General features: G+C 38.3%; 2 protein-coding genes across 3 annotated transcripts; one reads left to right on the top strand and one right to left on the bottom strand.

The window, feature by feature from the left end:
* Window positions 1–37: 37 nt before the first annotated feature.
* Window positions 38–17,460, bottom strand: LOC113682250 (tRNA (34-2'-O)-methyltransferase regulator WDR6). Its single transcript, XM_089197339.1, has 20 exons — window positions 17,202–17,460; window positions 16,106–16,201; window positions 15,111–15,204; window positions 14,540–14,719; window positions 13,453–13,871; window positions 11,946–12,201; window positions 11,095–11,315; window positions 10,197–10,543; window positions 9,149–9,307; window positions 7,845–7,922; window positions 7,639–7,737; window positions 6,849–6,950; window positions 6,226–6,289; window positions 5,418–5,477; window positions 4,385–4,823; window positions 2,977–3,803; window positions 2,331–2,480; window positions 1,561–1,646; window positions 989–1,068; window positions 38–209 (listed from the first exon to the last, which is right to left on the bottom strand). Exons 1-20 carry the CDS (start codon window positions 17,293–17,295, stop codon window positions 140–142), a joined length of 3,921 nt encoding a protein of 1,306 aa, XP_089053465.1. The 5' UTR covers window positions 17,296–17,460; the 3' UTR covers window positions 38–139.
* Window positions 17,461–18,123: 663 nt separating this feature from the next.
* On the top strand, window positions 18,124–23,594 carry LOC113681563 (retinol dehydrogenase 16). 2 transcript variants are annotated; one of them, XM_089197345.1, is made up of 5 exons: window positions 18,124–18,215; window positions 18,819–19,084; window positions 20,199–20,381; window positions 21,476–21,715; window positions 22,671–23,594. In XM_089197345.1, the coding sequence occupies exons 1-5, from the start codon at window positions 18,157–18,159 to the stop codon at window positions 22,862–22,864; spliced, it is 942 nt and encodes a 313-aa protein (XP_089053471.1). In that variant the 5' UTR covers window positions 18,124–18,156; the 3' UTR covers window positions 22,865–23,594. The 2 variants fall into 2 exon arrangements, with proteins under 2 accessions (XP_089053471.1, XP_027054498.2); XM_027198697.2 differs by lacking the exon at window positions 18,124–18,215 and having other exon boundaries at window positions 18,590–19,084.
* Window positions 23,595–24,873: the final 1,279 nt, after the last annotated feature.

The raw sequence follows: 24,873 nt of genomic DNA, 5'->3' as shown, positions 1-24,873 counted from the left end.
ACTAGTTTTAGGCGCAAACCAAAGAATACTGCGCTTCTTTCATTCAGTTGAATTTTATTAGGTCTAGTTTGCCAATTTAAGTAAAAATTTAAGTTCGGGCTACTAAAATAATTCGAAATAGGTGAAGAAATGGCAAGCCTTAGCCGCGTCCGACAAGATCAAACGTCTGCAAGCCAACTCCGCAAACTGCAGCGACTAGGAGGCCATCCCTGCAAATCAAAAGAACAAAAATTAAAGTAACATAAGGTGGAATTTTGTCGCTATCTACGAACATAAAGGGGCCATTCAAAATGATCTCAATTACGGGAAAGCGGGAGGAGGAGGGAGGTGTTTGAAAAACGATCTTGTCCACAATGCGTTTTTCTCGTAGAATATGAAAAGCACTTTGAGGACGAAGTTAGGTACAAACTCTGACCGAGATTGCAAAGGTTAGTTCTATCCTTAGCAACTCGGAAGAGGTCGTTATTAGAAAATGTCGTGCTTCCCTTCCATTTCCCACCATTCCCCGTCATTTCTTTCCATCTCCTTTCATTCCCTGCTCGTTGGACCTAGTTCGAAATTTAGATTTGAGAGAGTTTTTGTGTAGCTTCCATCAGGAATTGTTGCTTTTTTTTTCACTTTGAGAAAGTTATTTTTGGGGTTCCTGTTGATATGTTCTCGAATTCGATGTTTCTATAGTTGTCACAATCTAAAGCGTTTTATTTGCTTGAAATTTTTAGCTTGTTCATCAGCGCAAGGTTCATATCTGTAAGTGTTGTTTATCTCTAACATTCAAGCCTTTGGTGGGTGGTGGAAGAAAACCCAAGGGGTAGGGGATGGGAGTCAACTTACAGCGATTCTCTGAGAAAATTCCACGGAACATTACTCCAATTAACGATAACGAGAAGATAAGGATTTCCGAGGATAAAAATCATTGCGCAAATTTCCAGAAAAAATAAAGAATAGGACAAATCCAACCTAAATATTCACGTATTGCAGTCAAGAGTACCTTTCGCCCCAGACTTCCAAGTCCTGGACATCGGCAACGTCCGTGATTTCGGAGGCGCGCAGACGGAAAACTGAAGAACCCTTAAAAAAATTGAAAGGAGAACTTATTGCTAGAAGAATTTCACCAGTCGTGTGAACTGCAACAACCAACCCAAATTCGAGCTGAAATAAGCCCTTACAATTGTCTATGTTCAAAAGGACCAAAACCGCACGGATAAATTTCTGGATCGGACACAGTCATTAAAACGCAAGTTCCCTTGATACTTGCTACTTGCGAAAGGAAAACGCAAGAGTAAGAACTTTGGTTCCACCTTAAACAAACCTGCGTTGAAACTTAAGTATTATCCAGATGCGACATACTTAAGAGAAACCGAGAGCAGTAATCAATAGACAGGTCATTCGTCCGCTGAGTGGAAGGCGTTTATTGTTCCGATTACTTCGGTTTGAAGAAACAGCTCAAGGAGAGTGCCTTGTCCTGATTGATCCTTTTTAAACTGAGCTAAAAAAGATAAAGCTTACAGCGCATGCCAAGTCGGCGCACGAGCAAGATTACTCAGCTAAGTTACTACATACCTGCCCTGAATCTACGATCTCCCACAGAACGATTCTCTGATCTACAGATGACGAGATCGCAAATCCATCCTTCAAAGCCTTAACACCTAACAAAGAAACAAAGAACAAAGAAACATTGGAAGTTACTTGAAAAGCAATATCTACCAGGAAAAAAATCGATGCTCGCTACGAAACTCCATCAACCCTTTACATCCCAGCGTCATTGTGCATATTCTCCATACTGTTCTCTATACATTTCCCATACAAGGTGCTGAGAATTTGTTTTACAATCAAGAGCTACTTTCGTTAGTGACCACTTCCTTTATTCCTATGACCTGAATGTGTAATTCTGAATGATATTGTAAGGAGAAATTAGATGCTAGTCACTCTTAGGAGTTGAAGAGATAAAAATTTGCCTTTTGTTCGTAAAGTTATTTAATAACCTAGGCTAGTTGACAGAGCGTCATACACTTTTGCAATATCGTTTTTAGCAAATCAGTTCATTCAATTCTTCTTCAATCTCAGCCGATTCCGTCCATATTCATTCAGTGCGTTTCTTTTTTTGAAAACGGGAAGTGTTTCATTTTAATCTTTTATTGCGTGGATCATGATGGTTAGACATCCTCGAATACTTAGTCTACACGACGACGTTCGTCAAGAACCTCACCCGAAGGAAAGGATCTAAAAATAAATTCAAGTGATCTACTGTCAACCTCATTGCCAAGGTCTCTCTTTTCCTTTCTCGAAGTAGAAGAGAGAGGACCCTGAAAACGAGGTTGAGCCATCGTTACCTGTCACTGATGACGTATGAGCAAACGGTTCAGACACTTCACGGGTCACGTGAACCTTGGTGACGTCATTCTTGTTTAGCTTCAAGTTAAACTCTGCAGCGTAGAGTGCAGCATCATCCCCACCACTGACCAGTAAGTACTGTCCTGAAACTAAAATGGGTGCATTATTCACATAAAAGTTGGTGCGTCACGGTTTGAGAACCTTACAGATTGCTGAAGGCAAAAAAAATTTACGTTCGTCATATGCTTTTAGTCTTGATCTCCTCCTGCCCCAGCTATCTTTGTTCCATCTTGGTGTATTATTGCCACTTACGCGTTCTTCCATCTTACTAAGCTAATATTTTGTAGTCTCTTTCGAGGTAATTTTGCAAGGCGCATTATGACTCAGAATGCAGATATTGTAACACCCTTATAGCAAAAATTTCACAAAGAAGATTACTATACTGCCGATGAGGTGAAATCTCTTCGATCTTTCCCATACAAGTTGCTTGACAATACCCATGGCGAAATTTAAGCGAGACATTTTCCCAAATGGCCGCGTTGTTTCTGTTTGGGTTATAACTGTGACAAAAATCGCCTCCGATGGGTTCTTACAAAGACCAATTTATACAAGGTTGCCCACATGTGATCCTTTCTTTCATCTTACCGTCATTTTTCACGAGCGAGATTGCATTTACACCGGATTGGTGCGCGTGAAACACGTGGGTAGGAAGACCGAGGAAGACTGGCACGAGAGGAAGACACGAGAAGTCACTTTGGCCTACTAGTGTGGCATTCAACTCTTCACCATTTTGATCAGTTACACTAATTTGACCAGGCATCTCACTTCCGATAGAAATGAGATCATTTGAGATAGCTTCATGCAAAACCTCTTGTCCAAAGTTGACTGAATCTTGGTTCTGTGCTGAAGGACCGGTGTCAACGATTACGTTTGTTTCTTCAGTCTGCTGTTTGGTAGCAACTGTCACACTTTCAGATACGTTACAATCAGTCACACAATCCTCCAGTACTCCTTCTTTCCAACTGCCGCGTGATGAAACGTAAATGTCCGTTGTCACACAACTTTCTGAGCTCAAAGCAGCCATTCTAGGTTGGGATGTATCATTCTTTTCTACAGAGACGTGCCCGTCTAAAACTGTCTTTTCACCTTCATTATTATCGACAGTTTCTCGCTTGTTTTCCACTAATGAGTCCCCTGCAGGGAGTGTTTCCTTTTCTGAATTCATTGTATTTGTCATTATAGTGTCCTCCACACTCGTCGAGTCACAATGTTCCCTAATGTGGCTACATAACAATGAAGTGATGTCCCAACAAGAAATTTTTCCAGCTGTGTCTCCCGCAAACATCATAACCAGCGGACTACCGCTCGTACAAAAATCAATCACGTGACTGATTGTCAGCACACAGCGTTTCAGGTATAGGGACTGAGCCAGAAGTGAAAACCTGTTTCGTCGCTCATCAAAGCTAAAAATTCTGAAGGGAAAAGAGGTCAGTATTTAAAGTTACTAAAAAATTATTAGAAGGAAACAAAATCACTTTTCAACATACTTAATTGTAACCACATTTATCATTTTCCTTCTATCAAAATAAGAGCGTGCGGTTTAGGTGGGTTTTGCCCCTGCTTTTCAATGAAGGTCGATTTAGCAGTGAGTTAAACAAGGTACCTTTTTAATCTCTAACAAATCAAGTCTTTATAAAGGTAAAAAACAAACATCAGATAGGAAACAAAAAGACAACAAACAAAACATTCAGCGAAAGAATTGACACAGCCCGGGCTGTATACCAAAGATTCATAGAGGGATGTGAGTTATCAGAAAAGGTGAATGAGTTAACCTCTGCAGCTTCATTCTCACTGCTAACATTTTGGGTCTTTTACGTGCCAATTATGAGGCCAATAACGCGTTATATCAGCGAATAATACATCAGGTCAAACTTCAAACAGGGAAAAAAAGACGTAAATAATATTCTCATTGCAAAGAGTCCACTTACTAAAATAACACGCTGAACTCTTTTTATTTTAGGAGGAAGTAGAGCAGAAAAAGGATCACACGCACCTGACAAACCCATCTGAGCACGCTGCCAAGACAAAATACAACGACTGACAGCTGTCCTTCAAATTAGCAGCACTCAATGACGTCAAAGACATAAACCTAATCTCTGAAAAGGACTGAGAATCGTGTTTCCTTCGTCTCCGCCGGTGATTACTGAAGCGAAATGAAAATTCTCCGAGAAAAACCATAGGTGAAGGCGTCATCTTATCCCCCTGGCGACTGTCATTGATGCGTGACAGATCCACGCGCCAGCATTTGAGTGAGGCACGTCCCCCGCCAGAAAAGAGAAGATGACAAGTCCTATCATTTGTGGGGTGACCGTTTATCTGTTCCTTTGGCTGTATGTTTGGCCTTGGGGATTTGGTGGCGCACAAGGCACGGACACTAGATATATGGCCATGGGCAGTGAAAATTGACGAGGTCATACCAGTGGAACGGTCAGCTGGGGGAAAGAGAGTTAAGGAAACAATCTAAGAAAGAGAGTATCCAAAAATATCAAAGTTTCGTCACTCCCAATTACATTGAAATAAGGCAGATAACGTCCAATTTTTCGACATTTTCTGACACCGTGAGAGTCTCCGGTGACATCTTCAAAAAGGCAAACCTATTTGTTCGAAACGTCAGTTTCTTTAGAAACTTGCCCCCTTTATAATCTAATGAAATTCGATTAAAAGTGAGAGAACTGTCACTGGGAGAAGTTTATTAAAAACTCTAGAAATTTTATTATTCAGGCTTCATGAATCTGAGTATGTAATGACGGTAATGTAACTATTCTCTCACTGCCATAATGGTGTTTTTTTTGTATGTGGTACGTATCTATTGGTGAGCTAAAGAGAACAAACTTACAAAATCAATACTTTTTTCGATGTGCCTCAATTTCGGTGGAAGATACTTTTTAACCCTATAGAAAAATTGGGTAAAATATGCTTGACCTCAATTAGTATTATTACTACAGAACTTTATTAGCAGTTAAGTCCTTCTCTTTCCTCTAAATGGCCCTAAAAAAAACTACTCTAACTGTTAAAAAACTGGATACAAATCATCAGCTGGATGTTGGTATCTTCGCTCCCTGTTACAAATACGTCGCTGATATCACCTGAAAAAGAAGCAAGTAAGTAAGAAACACCTTCAACACCTTATCCCATTACAACCTAACATCAGTATGCATAGTCTCCATACTGTTCTCCTTACATTTCCTAGGGCGTCGAAAAGGAGAAATTGTTTTACAATCAAGAGCTTCTTAAGTTGATGATCATTTCTTTTATTCTCATGACCTTAATGTGTGATTCAGGGGTGATGTGGTAAGGAGAAATTACATGCTAATCACCGTTAGGGGTCAAAGGGTTAAATAGAACTAATCATTTAACTTTGATAAACCTTCCAGTGCTGTTTGGTTTGCAATAAACGCTAAAATAAGCACCACCCCCAGTCTAAGGCTTTAAGATTTTTGGAAGCTACCCCTTCCTATCCAAAGCATCACGTTTATACCCCTATCTTCTGAGCCACTCTACTCCCTTTCTTTGTAAACAAAAGCTTTAACATATATTTGGTTTGGAAGAGTTTTGTAGGTTTTTCAACCCTATACATAATGTTTATCATATATGTGGAAGCTCCCCCCCTCCACATTGACTGAGCCCTCTATCTGAAAGACATGGAAATTAATAAGTCATGCCCCCCATCCCCCATCCCCTCAGGCTAATTGGAGCAACTACAGTGTTTGAGCCTCCTCTAAGATGGAGTCTGACCTTGGCAATTTTTCCAACTCCTGTAAACTGTAAGAAACTGGAACACGACTGGGCTCAAATTCACCACCACCCCCACCTTTTTTTACTCTAGTTGCCTACCTTGTTGTCCCACAATTGAATCTACATGGCAAATACATGTTACTTCTCGTCCATGAAAACCTGACTGTGAATTAAGAAAAAAGTGATCTCATGAATAAAGATTGACTGTGTAAAGGAGTAAATTCTCTCAAAAATTCACATGGTAAACCTGTGGAAATTAGTAGGGACCTTATGCAGTTAGGTCAGCAATATCCAAGGAGGAGGTAGATAAAAAAATGAATTTATATTTTCAGCTAGAATTTAGAATGTGTTCACTGTCTTTTTTTATCAATTGCGCCATCCTTTAACTTCAATATAGCGTATGTGGGAAGCGTTGAGTTCCAAATGGAAACTTACATAATTTACGCACAGGGTTTCCATTTTTAGACTTGGTGATTGGTGATTTCGCCTAATGGTTTTGGATGGGACGGCTAAAAAAATGGATAAAGTTTCAAAACGCATGTGCTGAGCTATTATTCTGCCCAGTAGATTTTTCATTTTGCCACGTCTTCATTGCCTTTGCCGTCGTGGTTTGCTAAGGTCTCTAATATCAGCACACGTAAGGGTATGTATCAAAATCAAAATGTAGACTTATAACATGTTTCACTACCAGTAAAAATTATGTACTTAGCAAAGTTGATTACCTTCAACATCGCCTTTTTCAGCTCACACGGGAAGGTCATCTTATGTGTGTAAATAGTGGAGTCTTTGATAAACGCCAGCACTCCACCACAAACAGATGAATCCTGGTAATAAATTTAAATGCCATATATCTGCCAATCATGTCCACCACAATTACTTCAAATTTGTGAGAAAATAGAGGGAGTTAATTAAAGAGTTATTCGTATTTTCCTAGATCACGACTACATGAGATGTTTCCTTTTTATTTGCAGCATTTCTACAGAAAAAATACTACACAAGCCGAGTGTCATATTCTAGCTGATTCTTATATTTTTTAACAGAGCTACAACTATTACAAAAAAAATTTTTGTTAGCATATACCACAAAGGTCGGTGAAAGTGGTGCATAATTACCAAGCGGTGAAGCAGCTTGGTAAATATCCACCATGTTCACCTCCACTTTGGTGAATAATTGTTAATTATTCTGAAGAAAGTATGGTATTGGTGTTCAAGGCAAAACCAACACTAAAATCAATAGTTGTCTGAGCTCTCATCCACTAAAAAAAGGGAAGGGGGAAAGAGGAGGTAATTATTTAAATGGGGGGGAGAGAATGATTTTAACTTCTGAGTGCTTATTTGTGACGAGCAGGTTAGTCAAGGATTTCCAAAATGTAAAAAAAAAAATATTATAATTGACATTAAAAGTAAGAGAAAGTTTGTGACTACTTTTAAACCATCACTCTTATCGATAAATCTCAAAATCCTTTAGTGCATGTGTGTGAGTGATTTCTTGAACAAGTAATTAAGTATGTACCGACTGTTGAAGGACTAGGTCCCAGACTCTGTGTGCTCCACCACACATTACTCTCCACAAGAGCTCATTGTGCTGTACACTCCATAATACAAAATATGCCTGTGTGGTGAGATACAACAAAATCACATAAGAATTGAAAGTGTTTTAATTTGCTATCCTGCTTGGGCAAATAAAATGTGTGGCAAAAAAAAACACTTGTGTCTTACAGCATGGAAGCCTGCAATGAGAAGATCTCCATTGTCCACGAATAGCAGTCGCTCCACCCAGTCTAGGCCTTTGTAGACCTAAAGAGTAGGTCAGCATCAATTTTTTTGTAATGAAATAAATTCCATTTGACTAGCAGATAGAAGTCAAGCCAAAGACATGATCCTTGGAAGCCATTGCCTACCAGCTAGCATCTGGGAGGCAATGGCTTCCAATTCGGTTAAAGCCTGAATTTCTTCAGGCTTTTTTGCTGCAAATGCTTAAATTTCTCTCTACTTACAAGGACCATTTCTTTGCTTGCTTAGGTTGTTGATACCAATATGCAAATTGGCCAGACTTAACATTGATAAAATAAACTTCTGATGGGTAACCCTACAAGAACTCAAACTAAATTCCCTTTACTTTAACTTTCATCAAATATTTACACTCATTTTACCTGACTGTGAATACATAAAAATCATATATGTGAACTGTGGATCATGCAATGAATATGAGAGCAATCTTTGCTCTCATATCTATGTGAACTGCAGATCATGCAATGAATATAAGTCATTAGAGCAATCTTTGCAGTAATGAAAACTATTGAACACCAAGCAGTAGTGAATTTAAAGGATTAGAAGGCCTGTACTGTGGTCAAATCAAAGTCTCAATTGAAATGGCATGATACTAGATTAAGAATGACAAAGAAAAAGATAGAGAATGACAATTCTAGCTAATAAAGACAATACATTGCAAAAACAGTCTGTCCAGGTCAAAGTTAAAAGTCAAGTCAGTGTCAAGGGGAAGGTGAGGTAAAAGGTTTTTAAGTCACTGTTAAGTAAGTCATCTGAAAATATCACCATGCTCATAGAACAATGTGCTATCTCTGTCACTACCAAGATCTAAATATAAATTCTCAGCAGTGTATGTGATGCATTTCTAATAATTCTATCCCTGAGAATCTGGCATTGAATCAAAAGCAGCTCACTGTTGATTGTTTTCTTTGCTCTTCTTACCTTCCTGCTTTAAGATGTGCTGATAATGTAAAGAGGAAACTCTTTGTTGGTCATCACCACTAACCTACCACAGTTTGTCTGTTTCCTTAACATCTATTTGACCCTTTAACTCCCTGAGGTGATTAAAATGTACCTTCTTCCAAAAATATCCATACATTATCCAGCAAACAAGTAATGGGAATACTCTAACTTATCAGGTAGAAGTTGTTATCCTGATCTAACACCAAATTCTTGAAACAAATTTACAAGGAATGTGTAGCAACTAGAGAGGAGAATTAGCTATAAGATATTGAAATATAAATCATAAATACCTTTTTGGTATCTATAACCTCCAGAGTATTGTTTTGTATCCTAAGCTGCCTGTACACTCCGTCTCTTCCAGCTGAGTACATTGTGTTATTATAAAGGCACAAGTGACTTACTCCAGCTTTACCATGAAGCAGAGGAAGGGAATGTGCTGGGCCAATACACTGAAAGATTCAAATATTGATATATATTCAAACAACTTTGTTCAGTACAAAGTGAAGAGTTCCATTTCTCTTTTTCATTTTTATCAGAATTTATAAGAGTACTCTTTACTTAAACCATTGCACTCAAAAAACACAAACAAACAAATAAACAAAAACCGAAATCTACGTCTCCTGACTGATAACCATAACTTTTGTTGAAGGCTGTACAACTGGTTTCTGGATTCTCTCCTCTTTCACCTCCCTGGAGTGCCCAGGAGGGTAAGAAGAGGAGAGACCCTGGACACAAGGTTTTAGCAGCTGTTTTTTAAGTTCATAGCAAAGAGTTCTTTTATTTTTACCAGAATTGGTACAAGTACTCTTAACTTAGACCATTGTACTTAAAAACTTAAGTTAACAAACAAACAAAAAAAACTAAACTTCTGCTGGTCTCCTTACTGATAACCACACATTTTGTTGTAGGCTGTCCAACTGGTTCCCAGTATTTCCTTTCATCCCACCAACCTGGGGTACCCAGGAGGGTAAGAAGAGGAGAGACACAGGAAACAAGGTTTTTTACAGCTGTTACCAGGAGTTTGATATTATATCAAGAAAAAAAACAAGGTTGATAATTTGGTAACTGTCTGTTTGACAGTGCATTGGAGCTGTGAAATATTGAGCAACCACAAGGTCAATGTGGCTGGATATTGACCATCTTTTTTCTGGCACTATCACAGCTGAGATGCTTTTACTGTTGAACAAATTCTCCTTGTCAGTACCAAAGGAAATGTATAGAGAAGAGTTAAAAGAATATGGGTACTGATGTTAGAGAGTAAAAAGTTAATATTGCTATGGAATAAGCAAAGATTCACTATTAATCTTAAATCTGTAGACTACAACATAGACAACTTGCCTTTTCAGCTGTCAAATCATCAGTGCTAGCATCAAACAGATGCAATGACCCTTTTCTATCCCCACAGACTATCAGAGCAGATTTGTTGGTCACTGTTTCTTTATCAGATAATTGGAAAATTTCAATAGCTGATGCCCAACGTTGCTTGGATGGTGGAAGAGTGAAGATGCACAAAGGAGTCACATTAAATGTAGTGGTTTCTCCTTTTGTGCAAATGATATTCCACCATGTGATTTGTCCATCTGGTCCACAAGAAAAGAGATGCTGAGGAGAATGCTGTTGGCTCCAAAGCAGACTGTGTACTTTACCTGAGTAGGCCTGTAGTTCAACACTGGGATAATTGAAATCTGTTAAAAGAATTCAGAAAACTTAACCCTTTGACTCCCATGATCAAGTTATCAATTCTAAACATTGTCTGTCATACATTCCAGAATACTCTTGGGTATTTTCATAATTGTATGAGAAAAACAATACTTCTTAGTACATTCTTTAACGCCCTAGGCTATTACTATAAGTTCTATCCCTTAAACAGAAGGACTTTGATTCATGTTTGGTTTCCTCTATTGACTGTGAATTATACTTCTAGCCCCTTCCTTTATATGCACATGTAAATATATAGATTAGAAGAGGAAGGGTCTTTGGCCTCAGAAATCCAAACTAAATGGGATCTCTAATGAGTTTGGGAACCAAGGCAAGGGGATGATAGTGGCTCAAAAAATTCAGCCATCCATGAGGGGATGTGGATTTTTTGCAAAAATATTTCAGCTAAAAATCATTATCAAATAATAACAAAATCCTTCCATGACATGAAGGAAGAAAGTATAATTATGTTGCCTCTGTTGTTTTACAGTTAATACAATCTTGGTTTCAATCAACAGCCACATTGGTTCTAACTCACTTGCATCTTGCAGTTTGATTTTCCCTCTCAAATTTCCAAAAGCAACCATCTTGTGACAGGGAGACAAAGCCACAACACTGTATGAGGAATACTCTGCATCTTTGAGAAGCAGCCTCCATTGATCCTTATGATTTGTGTCATCAGTGTTTGAACTGAGTGACAAGACATTGTGGTCTCCAGGAGAACTCTTGTTTTTCATCCAGCTGTACTTATACAGACACCTGGTTAGAAGAGGAAGTTTATTGATAGTTTAATTAATATTACTATTTTTAGTTATATTATTTCCTGTAATTTTCGCATTTCTAGGTATGTTTTTACAAGTTGGGGGCAGCATTCTAGTTCCTGCAGATGTATGCCTTCTGTCTTTGAGGCTGGTACAGTTCAATTGTGACAGAATGCAGAAATAAAAGATTTGGACTGATTAAAGTGACACCTTTAAAATCTCAAGATCTTGGAATCTGATATTTGAATAGTAAGGTATCTTAATTCCTAACTGATACCTTCTCTATATATTTTGCTGGTCCTGAAGAATGTTGCAAACAAATTTAACTCCTGTTTCTGATTTTCTTAATATTAAAATTTCTGTCTGTTTGACTTTTGTAAGTTCCCTTTTAAAAGGAAAAATGTCTTTACAATGAGCTCTCCAAGTAGCAAAAGAGTAAACAAATGAAGAACATTGAAAGAGGCATGAAAAAAAGATTGAAGCTATTCATTTGTTATAAATTACATCAATTGCTTCTCTTATATGAACAATTTCTCTCAATAGAAAACTTCATAATTATGAGCACTGTCTTAGAAACAATTTGCTGTGACTGTTTAGTACAAAGAGTTGGCAAAATACAGCTACTCACCCTTCATTTGTCATGATCAACAAGTTAAACTGGTCCAACAAGCTCACAAATCTTGGATAATCCTCCTTTTTGGTTTTTCTTGTGTTCATTTGATTGTTAGCTGTAGTTTCTATGGAGGGTAGACGAGCTTCTCTCAAAATGGCATTGCTGTTGTGATCAGGACTTGATAATGGCCACAGCCTGATGCTTCCATCTCCACCACCTGTGGCTATGAGATTTTCATTTTGGTTGACAGCAAGACTCCAGATGTTGCGACCTGCGGAAGATGGTACATGGCTCATTACAACAGGCTACAGTTGACAGAAGTGAATGTAAAAACATAGAAAAATAGATTCTATGTTGTCAAGTGTCTGTTCCACAGAAGATCACTGAAAACATCAAAATGTGGTATAAACAAAAAAGTGGCACAGAAAGCCCAGCTGAGTGTAACACTGCTGTTCTTACCACAAATTTAGGTCTTCTGTGATCTATCACTGAACAGACTTATGATAAGATGGAATCTATTTTAATTAATAAGGTAAACATGAAAACTTTTGTTTATGGTGATGTTATTTATGGATCTGTCCTCCAACAAATCATAAGTAAGAATGATTCAAAATGTGTACATAATTCAGCTTATCAAGACATATAACAACCAATTGTGTATCATAACACCATTATAAAGGAAGTAAAAAAACCAATCAGAACAAAGGTAAATATAAAAATGGGCTGGTGAGAAAGCAACTTGTGCAATAAGCCTCAAGAACAAAACAGAGGATCAAGTGGGAAATTGGTTTTAGTTTTTCAGTCATACAATTTGTTGATAAGATGGTCGTATTATAAGTATCAACCTGGATTACTTTAATTTATCACTCAAACTAGAATTACCATGATAATAAATAATTTTCTGAGAGCAAGAGGAGCTTTCCTTCAGTTTATGAAAGGCACATGTACATAACATTGAATTTAAAAAATACTTGAGAAACTAAAAATTATTGGATAATCAATTTGGCTTGCTCTTAGCCAGTTAGGCTACATATCATTTGTCACTTCAAAATAAAAATAATTTGCCATGCAGTCTCTGTAAAAACTTGCACTTATGAATTTTCAAAAAATATTTTCTTGAAAACAAAATTATTCAAGTTTAAATTAACCAATTAAAAACATTTTGGGACAAAGGATAAGTTTTTGGTTAATTGAAGAATTGGTTTGAGTCTTACATCATAGAACCTGTGAAAAAAAAAGCGCATCAGTTTGAAAAAAAATTTACTCTATCGGTTGCTAAAGTATGAAAAACCATCCTCATTGTTTGTAATAACCTACTGACCCTTAAGAGTGGCTAGCATCTAATTTCTCACCCCTGAATCAAATATTAAGGTCAGGAGAAAAAAAAGTAAATGATCACCAACTAAAGACGCTTTGGATTGTAACACAAATTCTCCTCTATACATCTTAAGAAATGTATAGAGCACAGTATAGAGAATATGCATGCTGATGTTAAGGTGTAAAGGAGTAAGTAGCCTGATACCTGTATGACCTTTATAGGACTTCACAATGCTTCCATCATAGCTCCACACATTGCATACCAAGTCCTCTCCAATACTAACAAAACACATCTCCAACAATTTTGCATTCCAGACTCGTGCAGAATGCCCATAAACGACAAGCAAAGGTTCCACAGAGCCATTTGATTCAAGTGTTGATAAGTTTGTTATTTTCCATAGTCGTATGCTCCTGTCATCCGAAACAGAACTCAAAAGTGTTCCTTGTTTGTTAAAGTTTATGGCAAAAATAACTCCAGAGTGACCTGTAAGCCTCTGCAGAATTAGTGTTCGGTTATTTCCGTCTTTCTTTCCTTGCACTCTCCAAAGAAGGACTTGATTAAAAACTGTGCCAGATGCAATGATCAAATTTTCTAAATCAGATCCAAAGAAACATGCAGAATATCTTTACCAAAAGAAAGTTACGGGAAATAACTAAAGAGTATCAAAATCAACCACAGAATAAACTCAAGGAAAGAACAACATAAAGTCCTTATATCTTTTGAGTTTCACTAATTACTTCATTGAGGCATAAGAAAAAAGTAGTCTGTTCATGAACTAACTTGGTAATTCCCAATCTTCTTTTTTTTTCTTTTTTTAAATTTTTTTCATTATTTTTTTAAAAATTTTTTTCTATATATTATACTTAAATATGTACTTACACTATACTTACGTCTTACACGATGCTTATACTACATTAACTTGCACTACTTACAATTATACGTATATTACAATACAATTACACTAGTCAAATTGAATTACAGTTGATCTATTTACATTATTGTTTGCATGTTAATTGTTCGAGTCACTAATAGGAATTTTGTTTGTTAATTACACTACATAGGGTATTTATTTTCTAGAATTTAATAGATTATTAAATAAATAGGTACCAAAAAGAAACAAATCAAAATACCTAATCTTCTGCTCATTGAAAGTTATTTTCAGATTGTTTAAAGTATCTTTCACAAACAAGGGAAGGTATTTCTTTAAAGGAAACAAACTGGTAGAAAAGGCTTAATTACTTGAGTCCTGCTAAAACTATTTTATGGCCTTATAGGTCTGTATAAAGGATACAGTATACATGGCTCTTCACATTGGGCAACCAATTGTTTAACATCATTTTTCCAATCCCAGCACCATACAGCATTGTGTGCAGTTGCAATAGCCACTAGTTTTGGTACCTTGTCCTGGTACAGCCAATGAGCATCCCAGATCAGATCAGGAAAAGCTACAATATCTGATGCAGCCTCAACTCTGAAGACAAAAGAATACCTAACATGTTCGTCAGTGGCATGAGAAATTGTAAAGAAAAACAAAGAGAGATCCTTCTTTTCTAAAGAATGGATCAGGCTCCCTGACCCTAAGGTTGCCTTGCACTTGACCCAACCTGGTAAAAGAAAACCAGATCAGCCAAAAGCCACCTGAGGCTGATTTGGTCAGTAGGGTAAAAAAAGCAAACAAGCAGAAAAAAAAGTTCTAAACCATTCTAGGAAGGCCAGCATGGGAAAAAACTGTGCCCTTAGTACTCAAGACCAAGTTTCCAGAACTAGCATGAATGTTCTTGCCAAAATTCTCAGAATTTAATCATAGAGAAATGAAAACTATAAGAAGTAAATTGTGAATGTGTTCAGTATTTCACTCTTACCTTACACTTGAATTGGAGGGATTCTCTTGTAATTTGACAACCCTTATGACCTTTTGTCCAAATATAAGCACCAAGTTACCAAAGGTCTTTTCGCCTAAACAAGGGAAACCAATGTGATTGGACATATACAAGAGTTTGGAATTATTTATAATAGAGTTTTAGATCCACATTTGTTTCTGAATATGTGGAGTCGCATGACCAGACTCCAGTGGTCACTTTCGCCATTTGCCATCCACATTTGATCTTTAGGCAAGGCAGTTTCAGGTAGTTGAAGTCTCTCTGCCCTTTTTTCTCCCTGTTTAAAAGTTATCATGTATGTCCTATAAATATAAGTGAGGTGAGGTCTTTTCTTTACAATAAATCCCTTTGAAATGCTAGAAAATCAATCTTTTCACCACATTTTGTGTTTGAAATGAAGGACCTTCATCATGTGTGTAATTCAAGATGGCAGCACATATGTTGATTTTTTTTTTTCAGGTGAAAGTTGACATTGATCTAAAAACCTGAAAGTCTCAAAAATCTCACTTCTAACCACAAACTGCTGACCTTGGTTTGACATTTGCAGTGAACACAGGAAACATGGATCTCCAATGTTCTCACCCACAATTCTTTATTTTTTCACTTACAGTACAACATAGAACTTACAATTATAGAAACTCTACTAGCAATACATTACTTGACTAAACCATTTCACCCCTAATTGTGATCAGCACTTAATTTCTCCTTACAGTAATACTGCTGAATCATTCAATAAGATCATGAGAATAAAGGAAAGGATCTTCAACCAAAGAAGTAATGATTTTTGAACAAATTCTCCATGTTAGCACTAAAGTAAAATTTTTCAAGCACTTTCCATGGTATGATGCTATTGTTTCGAACATACTGAGATTTTTTCTATCTGACCAACAAATTTCATAGATTCTCATTATTTTGAGAACATCCTGAATAAACTAGAGTCGAACCCTATAAATTAACAACCTAAATGAACAATGTACCTCTTATTCCATGTATCCTTGAGCCTTGCAATAGACATTTTTCAATTAATAAAACTCCCTTTGCTGCGGAATACACACCAAGCAATGGTCCATTTCCTAAAGGAAGTAAAATCAGCATTTTTTTAAAAATGACTGACAAATTACATACTCTTTAATTAAATATTTTGGAATACTTTTACTTTGATAGAGTTCTCTACTATTAATTAGTTCAATTTTTAATTTTCCAATTTCATTCCAGGTCATCTCAAAGTATTAGCCTTGAATGCTGTTGGGTAATTACGTGATTTTTTTCTTTTTCATTGTGGCAAATAGAATGTGAGAATGTGCTCAGATGAATATCTGCTAATTCACAATTATTTTCCCAAGTGGAGGTGAATAGTGGTGGATATTTACTGAGCCTCATGGCACACAGGTGAATAATTGTTTTAGTACAATTTTATATCACACAGAAACCAAAAACTGTCAATATACCAAATATTGACCGAAATTTAACTCTAAATGCCCTCACTTGTCTCACTGACTGCCTGAAGGTGAATGGTTCTTGCTAAATGCCTCCAAACCAGCAAATCAGCAGGAGAGAAAAGTACTATTCACTTGTATGTATGGTATATACTAATTTATAATATTTTGCTTGTCATATTTATCCCTCTCCCTTAAAGGCATACAACAGGGTATCTACACTGAGGCCTTTAAAAATTTTTCTAGGGTGTGTTGATTTGTGGAAGTAAATCAACTGTAAAAAATCAGACAGATCTGAAGCTTGGGCAAATTATTACTTATCTCCTCTAATAAATAAACAATGTCTGAGAATCCTTCGTCTTCAATATAAGATTTGCCCCTAGGAATTGTGAATTTTCCTCTGCATTTGCATTTAAGTTCTCTTTGTTGGTATTTTCCCCCTCTCCAGTTACCTAACTTTGGAGGATTTGATCTCTTTTCTGATTTGTTTAGTAGGCAGTCATGCCTCCCTCCAAGGCCGTGAGAGGATCTTTTCAAACTGGATCGCAGAAAACTCCAATGGAGACAATCATCGGGTGAAAATTAAGCTATCTTTTGATTAAGATCAACGGAAGTGGACAAATGAATTATTCCTCACCTGAAAGAACCAAGTCAGAACCAACAAACTCTAAACTCGTGACCGGGGAAGTCAAATACTTCTTTTCCCACGTCCAGTTGCTAGCTATTGCCATTATTCAAGTTAGACGTCAATTTAAAAGGAAAAAATATTCCACCCTTCTATCCATTTATAAATCGTATCGGAATGTAACTCGTCGTTGTTTTTGAACTGGACAACGAAAAAACTTCAAGTCCAGGAGAGCCGCCATTTTGGATTCTATTTCGTCCCCAGGTTGTGACTGTCTCCTTCGGCTCAGTTTAGGGCCCGGGGACCTGCGTGACATGTGTTTTCGATAATTTTTACTCCGTCGAAAAATTTAAACAAAAGATCCTAAAACACTTTCTCAGTGTGCATTTAGAACTGTGGCCCCTCTATTGTCCTTAAATCATATCATCACTTAGTTCCCCCTCCTGGCTACGGATAAAATTATTTATTCGTTCACTTTACCACTGCGATTGAACCCGTAAGGAGCCGTCCAGGCCATTGCATAGAAAGGGCCTTTTACGCAATTTGAACTTGTACCCAAGGCTTTATTTTATTACAAAACTTTTCATTACCATGGTGCGTTATAAAAAAAATTTACAATGTGCGCACACTGAGCCCTTAGTTGACAAGAAATCCTTTTTCTGTTCTTTTTATTGTCATTATTATTATCATTACTGCTTCATTTTATTTTTCTTTAGAGGTAGAGACCGTAATCATTCAGTCAGAAAGTTAAAAACTTCTCTACAGTTTTCCTCTACTTTACATACATGTATCATATTCTAATCCCGTCCCTTGTGGCTCTCTCAAAGTGATTGGTCATGAAGCTGTATAGCTGTAAGCCGCTTGTCGGTGGTCCCGAACTACCCGGTGGCCTGGGTATAAAGATACAATGTAAACAAACTATGTCTGCATTCTGTCCAAAATACGATACGTGACGTATTTATACACCATGGCGGCTTTAGGAACTCTAAGGTTGACTAGGCCGAGCAGCATAAATGTACTGGTAAGGTAAGGCTTAAATGAAAACAACCGAGAAGAACAAAATTTTCAAGGGGTGAAAGCGTAATTTTTGACTCGCTTAGTTATGGTTCGCCCAATGTATTTTGCTTCGAATGATTCATATGAATTCTTGACGATACGATTATCAATATCGTGACAGAGTAATGGCAAATCAAGTGCCATGTAATGTGCGCGTTTTGACTCGCCTCTCGCATGCATTGCTTAACCACGCGTGATTGTTGCGTGACGCGCATTCCTTAAGTCACGCTTTGTGTGGTTTCAGTAAAGCACAGTCTTCTAATAGTCTTGTGCTTCTTAAGTTCTCTAGTCGTATCACAGGATCTGTTTCGTCAGTAATCAACGGGCAAACAATTAATCTTCATTATCCGAAAGAAAAAGTTGCTTCATTTCTAGTGGAGGTGTTAATTGTTGCTTTGACCTGTGCAAACAAAGCGCAGCTCTACAGATTTTTCGCGTTAGCAGCTCACATTTCCAATCATATGAGCCGAAGACAAACATGGATAAGCTTCTGTCAATCTTGGAAAACGGCTCCTTACACTTCACTTACACAACAGTCGCTGCAGCTGTAATTTTAACGTTGATCATCTCCAGGTTTTTCTCACGAAGGAGGTTGGTCGACTTAGACCAGAAATATGTTCTAATTACTGGCTGCGACTCTGGCTTCGGCCGTGAAACAGCCATTCGACTGGACAAGATGGGAGCGTGTGTGTTGGCGACTTGCCTGACTGAGGAAGGAGAGCAGAGTCTAAAGTCCGCGACCAGTGACAAACTAAAAACATTCCAGTTGGATGTGACAAGTTCAGAGCAGATCAAAGATCTTTACGAAGAGATTCAGAGACTCCTGCCCTCCGACCAAGGTAATATTGATTAAGACCTTATTGTATTACTCAGAGTGTAGGCATGCAATACGTGCAAACAAACCACACGTTCAAAGAGGTGAAAATGATCGGCAAAGCAGAGCTTACCGTTCCTTTTTAAAGTTCGTTTTGAACCAATCTTTAGATTAGAATCTATAGAGTTCACGCTGTTAATAGAAATAAACTATATACAAACAACCTTTCCCTTGGTAAGCCTCTACAAAGAAAACATATTAATTCAAGGACGAAACATTGGTCGCTACGGAACAAAATATTTCTTTGAACCTTTGCTTCTCTTACCTACATATTCACTTCCTCTAGTTCCGAGAGTGCCCCCCCCCCCCTCCAATTTGAGGGGGGTGGAGCTTCCACTGGTAAGTTTAAAATATGGACTGCGGACTACGGACTACGAACTACGGACTACGGACTACGGACTACGGACTACGGACTACGGACTACGGACTACGGACTACGGACTACGGACTACGGACTACGGACTACGAACTACGGACTACAGACTACGGACTACGTACTACGGACTACGGTCAACGGAATAAGGAGTACGGACTACGGATTACGGACTACGGACTACGGACTAAACATTACGGACTACGGACTACGTACTTCGGATTACGGGCTACCATTTGAATATATACCTGAAATGTATCGCACGGCTCATTAAATTCAAAACATGCTTGCGAAAAGGGGTCTAGAAAACAGAGACATTGCTAAGCAAAGAAAATGTGCCAAGCACTTGACTTCTTTCTTTCCACTATTCCATAATTTACATTGTAGTCCGTGCTTTTTATTTCCTGTCCGCAGTTCGTAGTCCGCGTTTCATACCTCAGTCCAAGTTTTATACCCAGTCAGTATTGCATAGTCCGAGGTCTGCTGTGCTTATTTTGTGCTAACCAGGGATTCCGCCCCTACCCAACTTGTTTCTCGTTTTGGCCGGACACGTCTAATGAAGGAACACTTTTCTGAGTGCCGAGGTTGCACTCTAAAATAAGGTTCCAATGTATTACGCAAACCAATATGTTGATGAAAATACAATTGGTCACTCGTTTGATGGAGTTATTTAGTTTTCCTTTTCTGTTGCGTGATTACCAAATAGGTATATGGGGATTGGTAAACAACGCAGGGATCGCCATTACTGGACCAATAGAATGGATGCCTTTACAAAAATCAAAACGCATTGCTAATGTTAATTTGTGGGGATTGATTGACGTGACTAAAACCTTTCTGCCGCTTGTCAAGAAGACCCGGGGCCGAGTGGTGAACATGTCAAGTATGTTGGGTGAGTCATTGCATCTCTTTCTGTGCTCAAACAAAATCAGACTTATTTCACCATCTTTTAAATGCTATTGAGATCTAGATGGTGTTATCCCATACTGATTTAGGCATTGTGTACATGCATTTGGCGGCGAAGGTCCCGTTTTTTTTTTAAGCCGCTACATCAGCCTTAATTATAAGCGCTGTAACACGAGCATGGCTTCGCTCGCGAAAAAATATGCGTCCTTGAGCAACGCAAATCGGTGAAAGGTCTGCAAGGGGTTCCAGCACTGATAAGGAAGGAGAAGCACACGTCCAGCAGCGCTAAAATAATTAGGAACTGCTCGGAGACTCCCGCCACATCAGCTAGGCTAAAATTATTAGTATCTTTGATAGTAAATGCGAGAATTTGATGTCACTCAAATTAAGTAACAGTTTTAAGGTAAGCTAAATAATTCATCAGAAAAAATTTTAAAATTTAACGTCGACCAGGTAGTGCTGCCTTGGTATCGCTTTTGTTTAACTTTTCCGAGCCAAACGTAAGACGTAAGATGTCCACACAAATAGAGTGGAAGGATAACGCTTCTCATACCAGTAACGTCGAGGAAACCATGCTTGTCTGGTCAACATGCACCTTGCCAATAATTTTAAAAACTTGCTTTGACAATGGAACCGTAAACAAAAGAGTTTTAAGTCCCTAGGCAAAGCACTCCTCGTTTTTCACGAGTCCGTCGCGCGAGTCAAAAAAGACATTGATATTGGCACACTGCGTGAAAGTCTGAGAGTTGGTCGCCCAAATAGTAGTTTTTTGTTGTTGTTGTTTTTGCCTTCTCTAGTTGTTTAAATTTCAGTTCATTAATTTAAAATACAGCGTATGGCCGAAAACTTATCTTTCCGCTGATAATTTGCTGATAGGCCCTAGGTCTAAGTAACTTTTGCCCTCTCCTTCTGGCCTGCGCGGCTGGCGCGGCTGGCGCGGCTGGCGTGGCTGGCGCACCAAGATGGGAGAGTAGAGGGTGCTCTATTGTTATCTTAGATCTGAGATCTTGCTCGAATTGTCTTATTTTGCGCTGTACAAATACAAACTGACTTAACATGAACGTACTGACTAAATTTCAGGTCGTGTAGCGTTGCCTAATGTTTCCAGCTACTGTATAACAAAGTATGGAGTGCAGGCATTCTCCGATGCCTTGAGGCGAGAAATGAGCCCGTGGGGAATACTGGTCAGTATCATAGAACCCGGTTTGTTCAAGACAGCCTTGGCGCACATCGAGCGCAACACTCAAGCGGCGCAGGAATTGTGGGACGACCTCAGTCCTGAGTTAAAGGAGGAATATGGGGAGAGAAAACTCACTCAACGTAAGAAGTTATTTTCAGAAGTTTAAAAGAAAGATACAGAGATAGATTAAGAAAGACGGTAAATTTTAAGCGCGATCGTCAAATAAAGTCACATTTTTGGATAGAAGACAAACGTGTCTCATCCACATGGGTACGACGATTTGGTGTTTGATCAAAATGACAAATTCTACCTGATGAGTTTGAGTATTCTCAATATCCCCTTGCTGGAGAATGTCTGGATATTATAGGGAGAAGTTACATGTTAATCATTTATGAGAACAAAAGAATATATACTGTGTATATTCTCCTGCTGGGATTCAAAGGCTTAATCTAGTCATACACGATGTTTTCGGCCTTGTTGATCCTTGCAGTCAGCAGAATGTATGTAAACTTCATGTATGACTCAGCGTGCCCACGAATGCTCTTTGGCTCAAACCATCCGAGCGCGTAATCATCATTAAGTCCGAGACTCAAATCGGCGTAGGGCGAGGTTACCGAGGTTTTTTGTTCCCAGTTCTTGACAATTACATGTAAACCTGTGTTTTTTTTCCTCATCAAAAAGGACACCTTTTGATGAGAAAACAAAAGATGTACATATTTCAAATTGCAACGTTTTTGAAAACCGACTAAATTGCTGCCCTTTCAAGGGGCAGTGTTTTTTCAGCTATGTACATGACCATGGCTTAATATTTTTACCCTCCTTTAATGTTTTAGCCTGCAGAACTGACGTGATTATTATGCATTTTCAGGCTAACGGAGGCAAGCACGGAATGGGAATCATGCGCGAGGGGACTGGGGAGGAGCGCAACAACTCATGTTCTCCCGCACCGCCCCTCGTGCATGACTTGCACTTCGCTCTCGCCTCGCACTTTCTTCGCGCTTGCATCCGTTCGCCTGAAATTGCAAAAAGGTCGCGCTGGTTCTACAGGCTATTATATTTAAACCATAATCTATGTCTTTCTTTCTCTTTTCACAGTCAAAAAGGGAATTAGTAAATTTTCCGAGAATGCAAGCCCTGATACATACAAAGTTGTGGACGCTGTGATCGATGCTTTGACTTCTCAGCGACCTAATACTCGTTACGCTGTGGGTCTGGATGCAAAAGTATCAATCTTTATTTCCTTCATGCCCACTTTCATTGGTGACAGCTTTTTCCGAAGACGCCGGTGATATGCCTTGGTTACCACGGAGCATCTGCTTTTATGAGATCTCAGTAAGATGCGTTTTAAATATCTGCCGTCTCCTATCAAAATCATGACGTTTGCGTACATGGTCTTACACAGCAGCACTAACCTGTATCACTGCATATCCCAACACAGCGGTCAAACGTCTGCGCATGTGCTAACATTGTAAAGACTAGGTGACACTTAGTGGAGTGCTTTCAGGCTATCAGAACCGAGTTTTCTCACACGAATTACATACAAGCCAGTAAGTCACAGTGTTTTAGAAGTGTATAACTCTTTTGGTAAAGCCCAAAACAGAATGTCAAATCGACAGGACACCCGTAATCAATAACCTTTGTGTTCGAGGTCTCGAGTTTCCCTCCCTGTCGCTTATTATGCGAGACAGTGGTTGTTTCTTATATTTTCCTTTGAAATTTTGCGCGAAAAAGTGGCGCGCGGTTGGCCAAAATTGATCCCCTCACGCACACCCTACGTTTGACTGCTGCGGTGTAAGGAATGTTGGGTAACCCATAGGATACCAATTTCAAAATACCCACTCACTTTGTTTCTATAGCAACACAACATATTTACCAACATAGTGACAAGCAAAGGACTCTTCCAATAATGTGATATTCGTTATATTCTTCAATTAAAGATGGTCATGTTATCAATACCAACATGCTAAACTGTAACTTAGGTAATGACTATAGGTCCGCAATAAAAAGAAGGCTATTCTTCATGGAAGTAATTTTTACCCAAGCAAGACAAAAACAACATTTTCCAGGTTCTACCATTTAAGTGAAGAGTGCTTTTCGCGCGCGCTAAACGGCTCGCCATAACACCTCAAGCAGCCCGCGAGAAACTAAGAAATTCCCATTTCGCCATAGATCCCGCAGAGAAAATTTTTCTCAGTAAACATTTAGGCTTCACCCAAGAATTCAAAAGTGGCAACAAAGTTTAGTCGAGCAATATTTAATGAAAAGTTTTCCCATCTTTGCCACCTCAATTTTTGGGCGAAATATCCCAATAGAATGTCTTGTTTATAAAAACGAGGGAGCTAGTTACGATGTAAACAAAGAAACATGTAATTTTATTGCAACATGGTTTCAACAAGAAGACAGATATCACAACAATTTAAGAAATGACAACAGAGTAATTAGATGAATGCGTCAGAAAGTTTGGTATGTCCGCAGGAAAGCGTGACGCAATCTCTACGAAAATAACTCTCACCGCAACTCGAGTAGCACGTAATCGCGCCCATGCATTGCGAGAAATTTTTACGTTTCCGTGGATTTAACAGAAAAAATTTCATTTTCGGTGTGCTTGTTATTCATCTTGTGACACGAAAACAATTACTCACTTTCCTTCCATACTCTTTCCTTTTTAAAGTTCTGCGCGCACCGATAGTGTTATCACGTGATTTGAACTGATACCAGGGTTACCGTTTGTCTCCGATTAATATTGGATTTGAAGTCAACCACGAAGATAAAAGATAGTTTTAACGGTTTGTTTTATTTGAAATCAATGGTAATCCTTGCATGTTCTGAGATAAGGATGTTCTGACCGGCGAAGCAATATTGCTCGGAATGTTAAATATATTGTGAAGCTGTACCTTTTCGAAAGCCAAGAACAATACTTAGTGCATCTCATGAGAGATACATTCTGCACATTAAAAGAAATTGACTTTTCAGTTAGAATATTGGTGCATTCGTTGAGAATTATGAAAAATTCTCAGACTTGAGATTAAAGAAATTTATCGCAGGCAGTAAGGAGAATTGCGATTGAAATCTGGAAGAGTTAAAAAAAGCCTCTCAGTTGTGTATGTCATGGTCGATTCTATACTGCCTCCTGATTTAAAAAGCAAGCAGGTATCATATATTTAACCCTCCAACTCCCATGAGTGACCAAGAATTTCTCCTTACAATATCAATACAATATCAATCAGACAAGTAATGAGAAAAAAGAAAAATGTCAATTGGAGATTATTGCTTGATCCAATACTAAATTTTCCAAACT

The sequence above is a fragment of the Pocillopora damicornis genome, chromosome 2, assembly GCF_964200805.1.
Source record: "Pocillopora damicornis chromosome 2, jaPocDami1.2, whole genome shotgun sequence".
Lineage (NCBI taxonomy): Eukaryota > Metazoa > Cnidaria > Anthozoa > Scleractinia > Pocilloporidae > Pocillopora > Pocillopora damicornis.
This window is presented reverse-complemented; position numbering and strand designations above follow the sequence as displayed.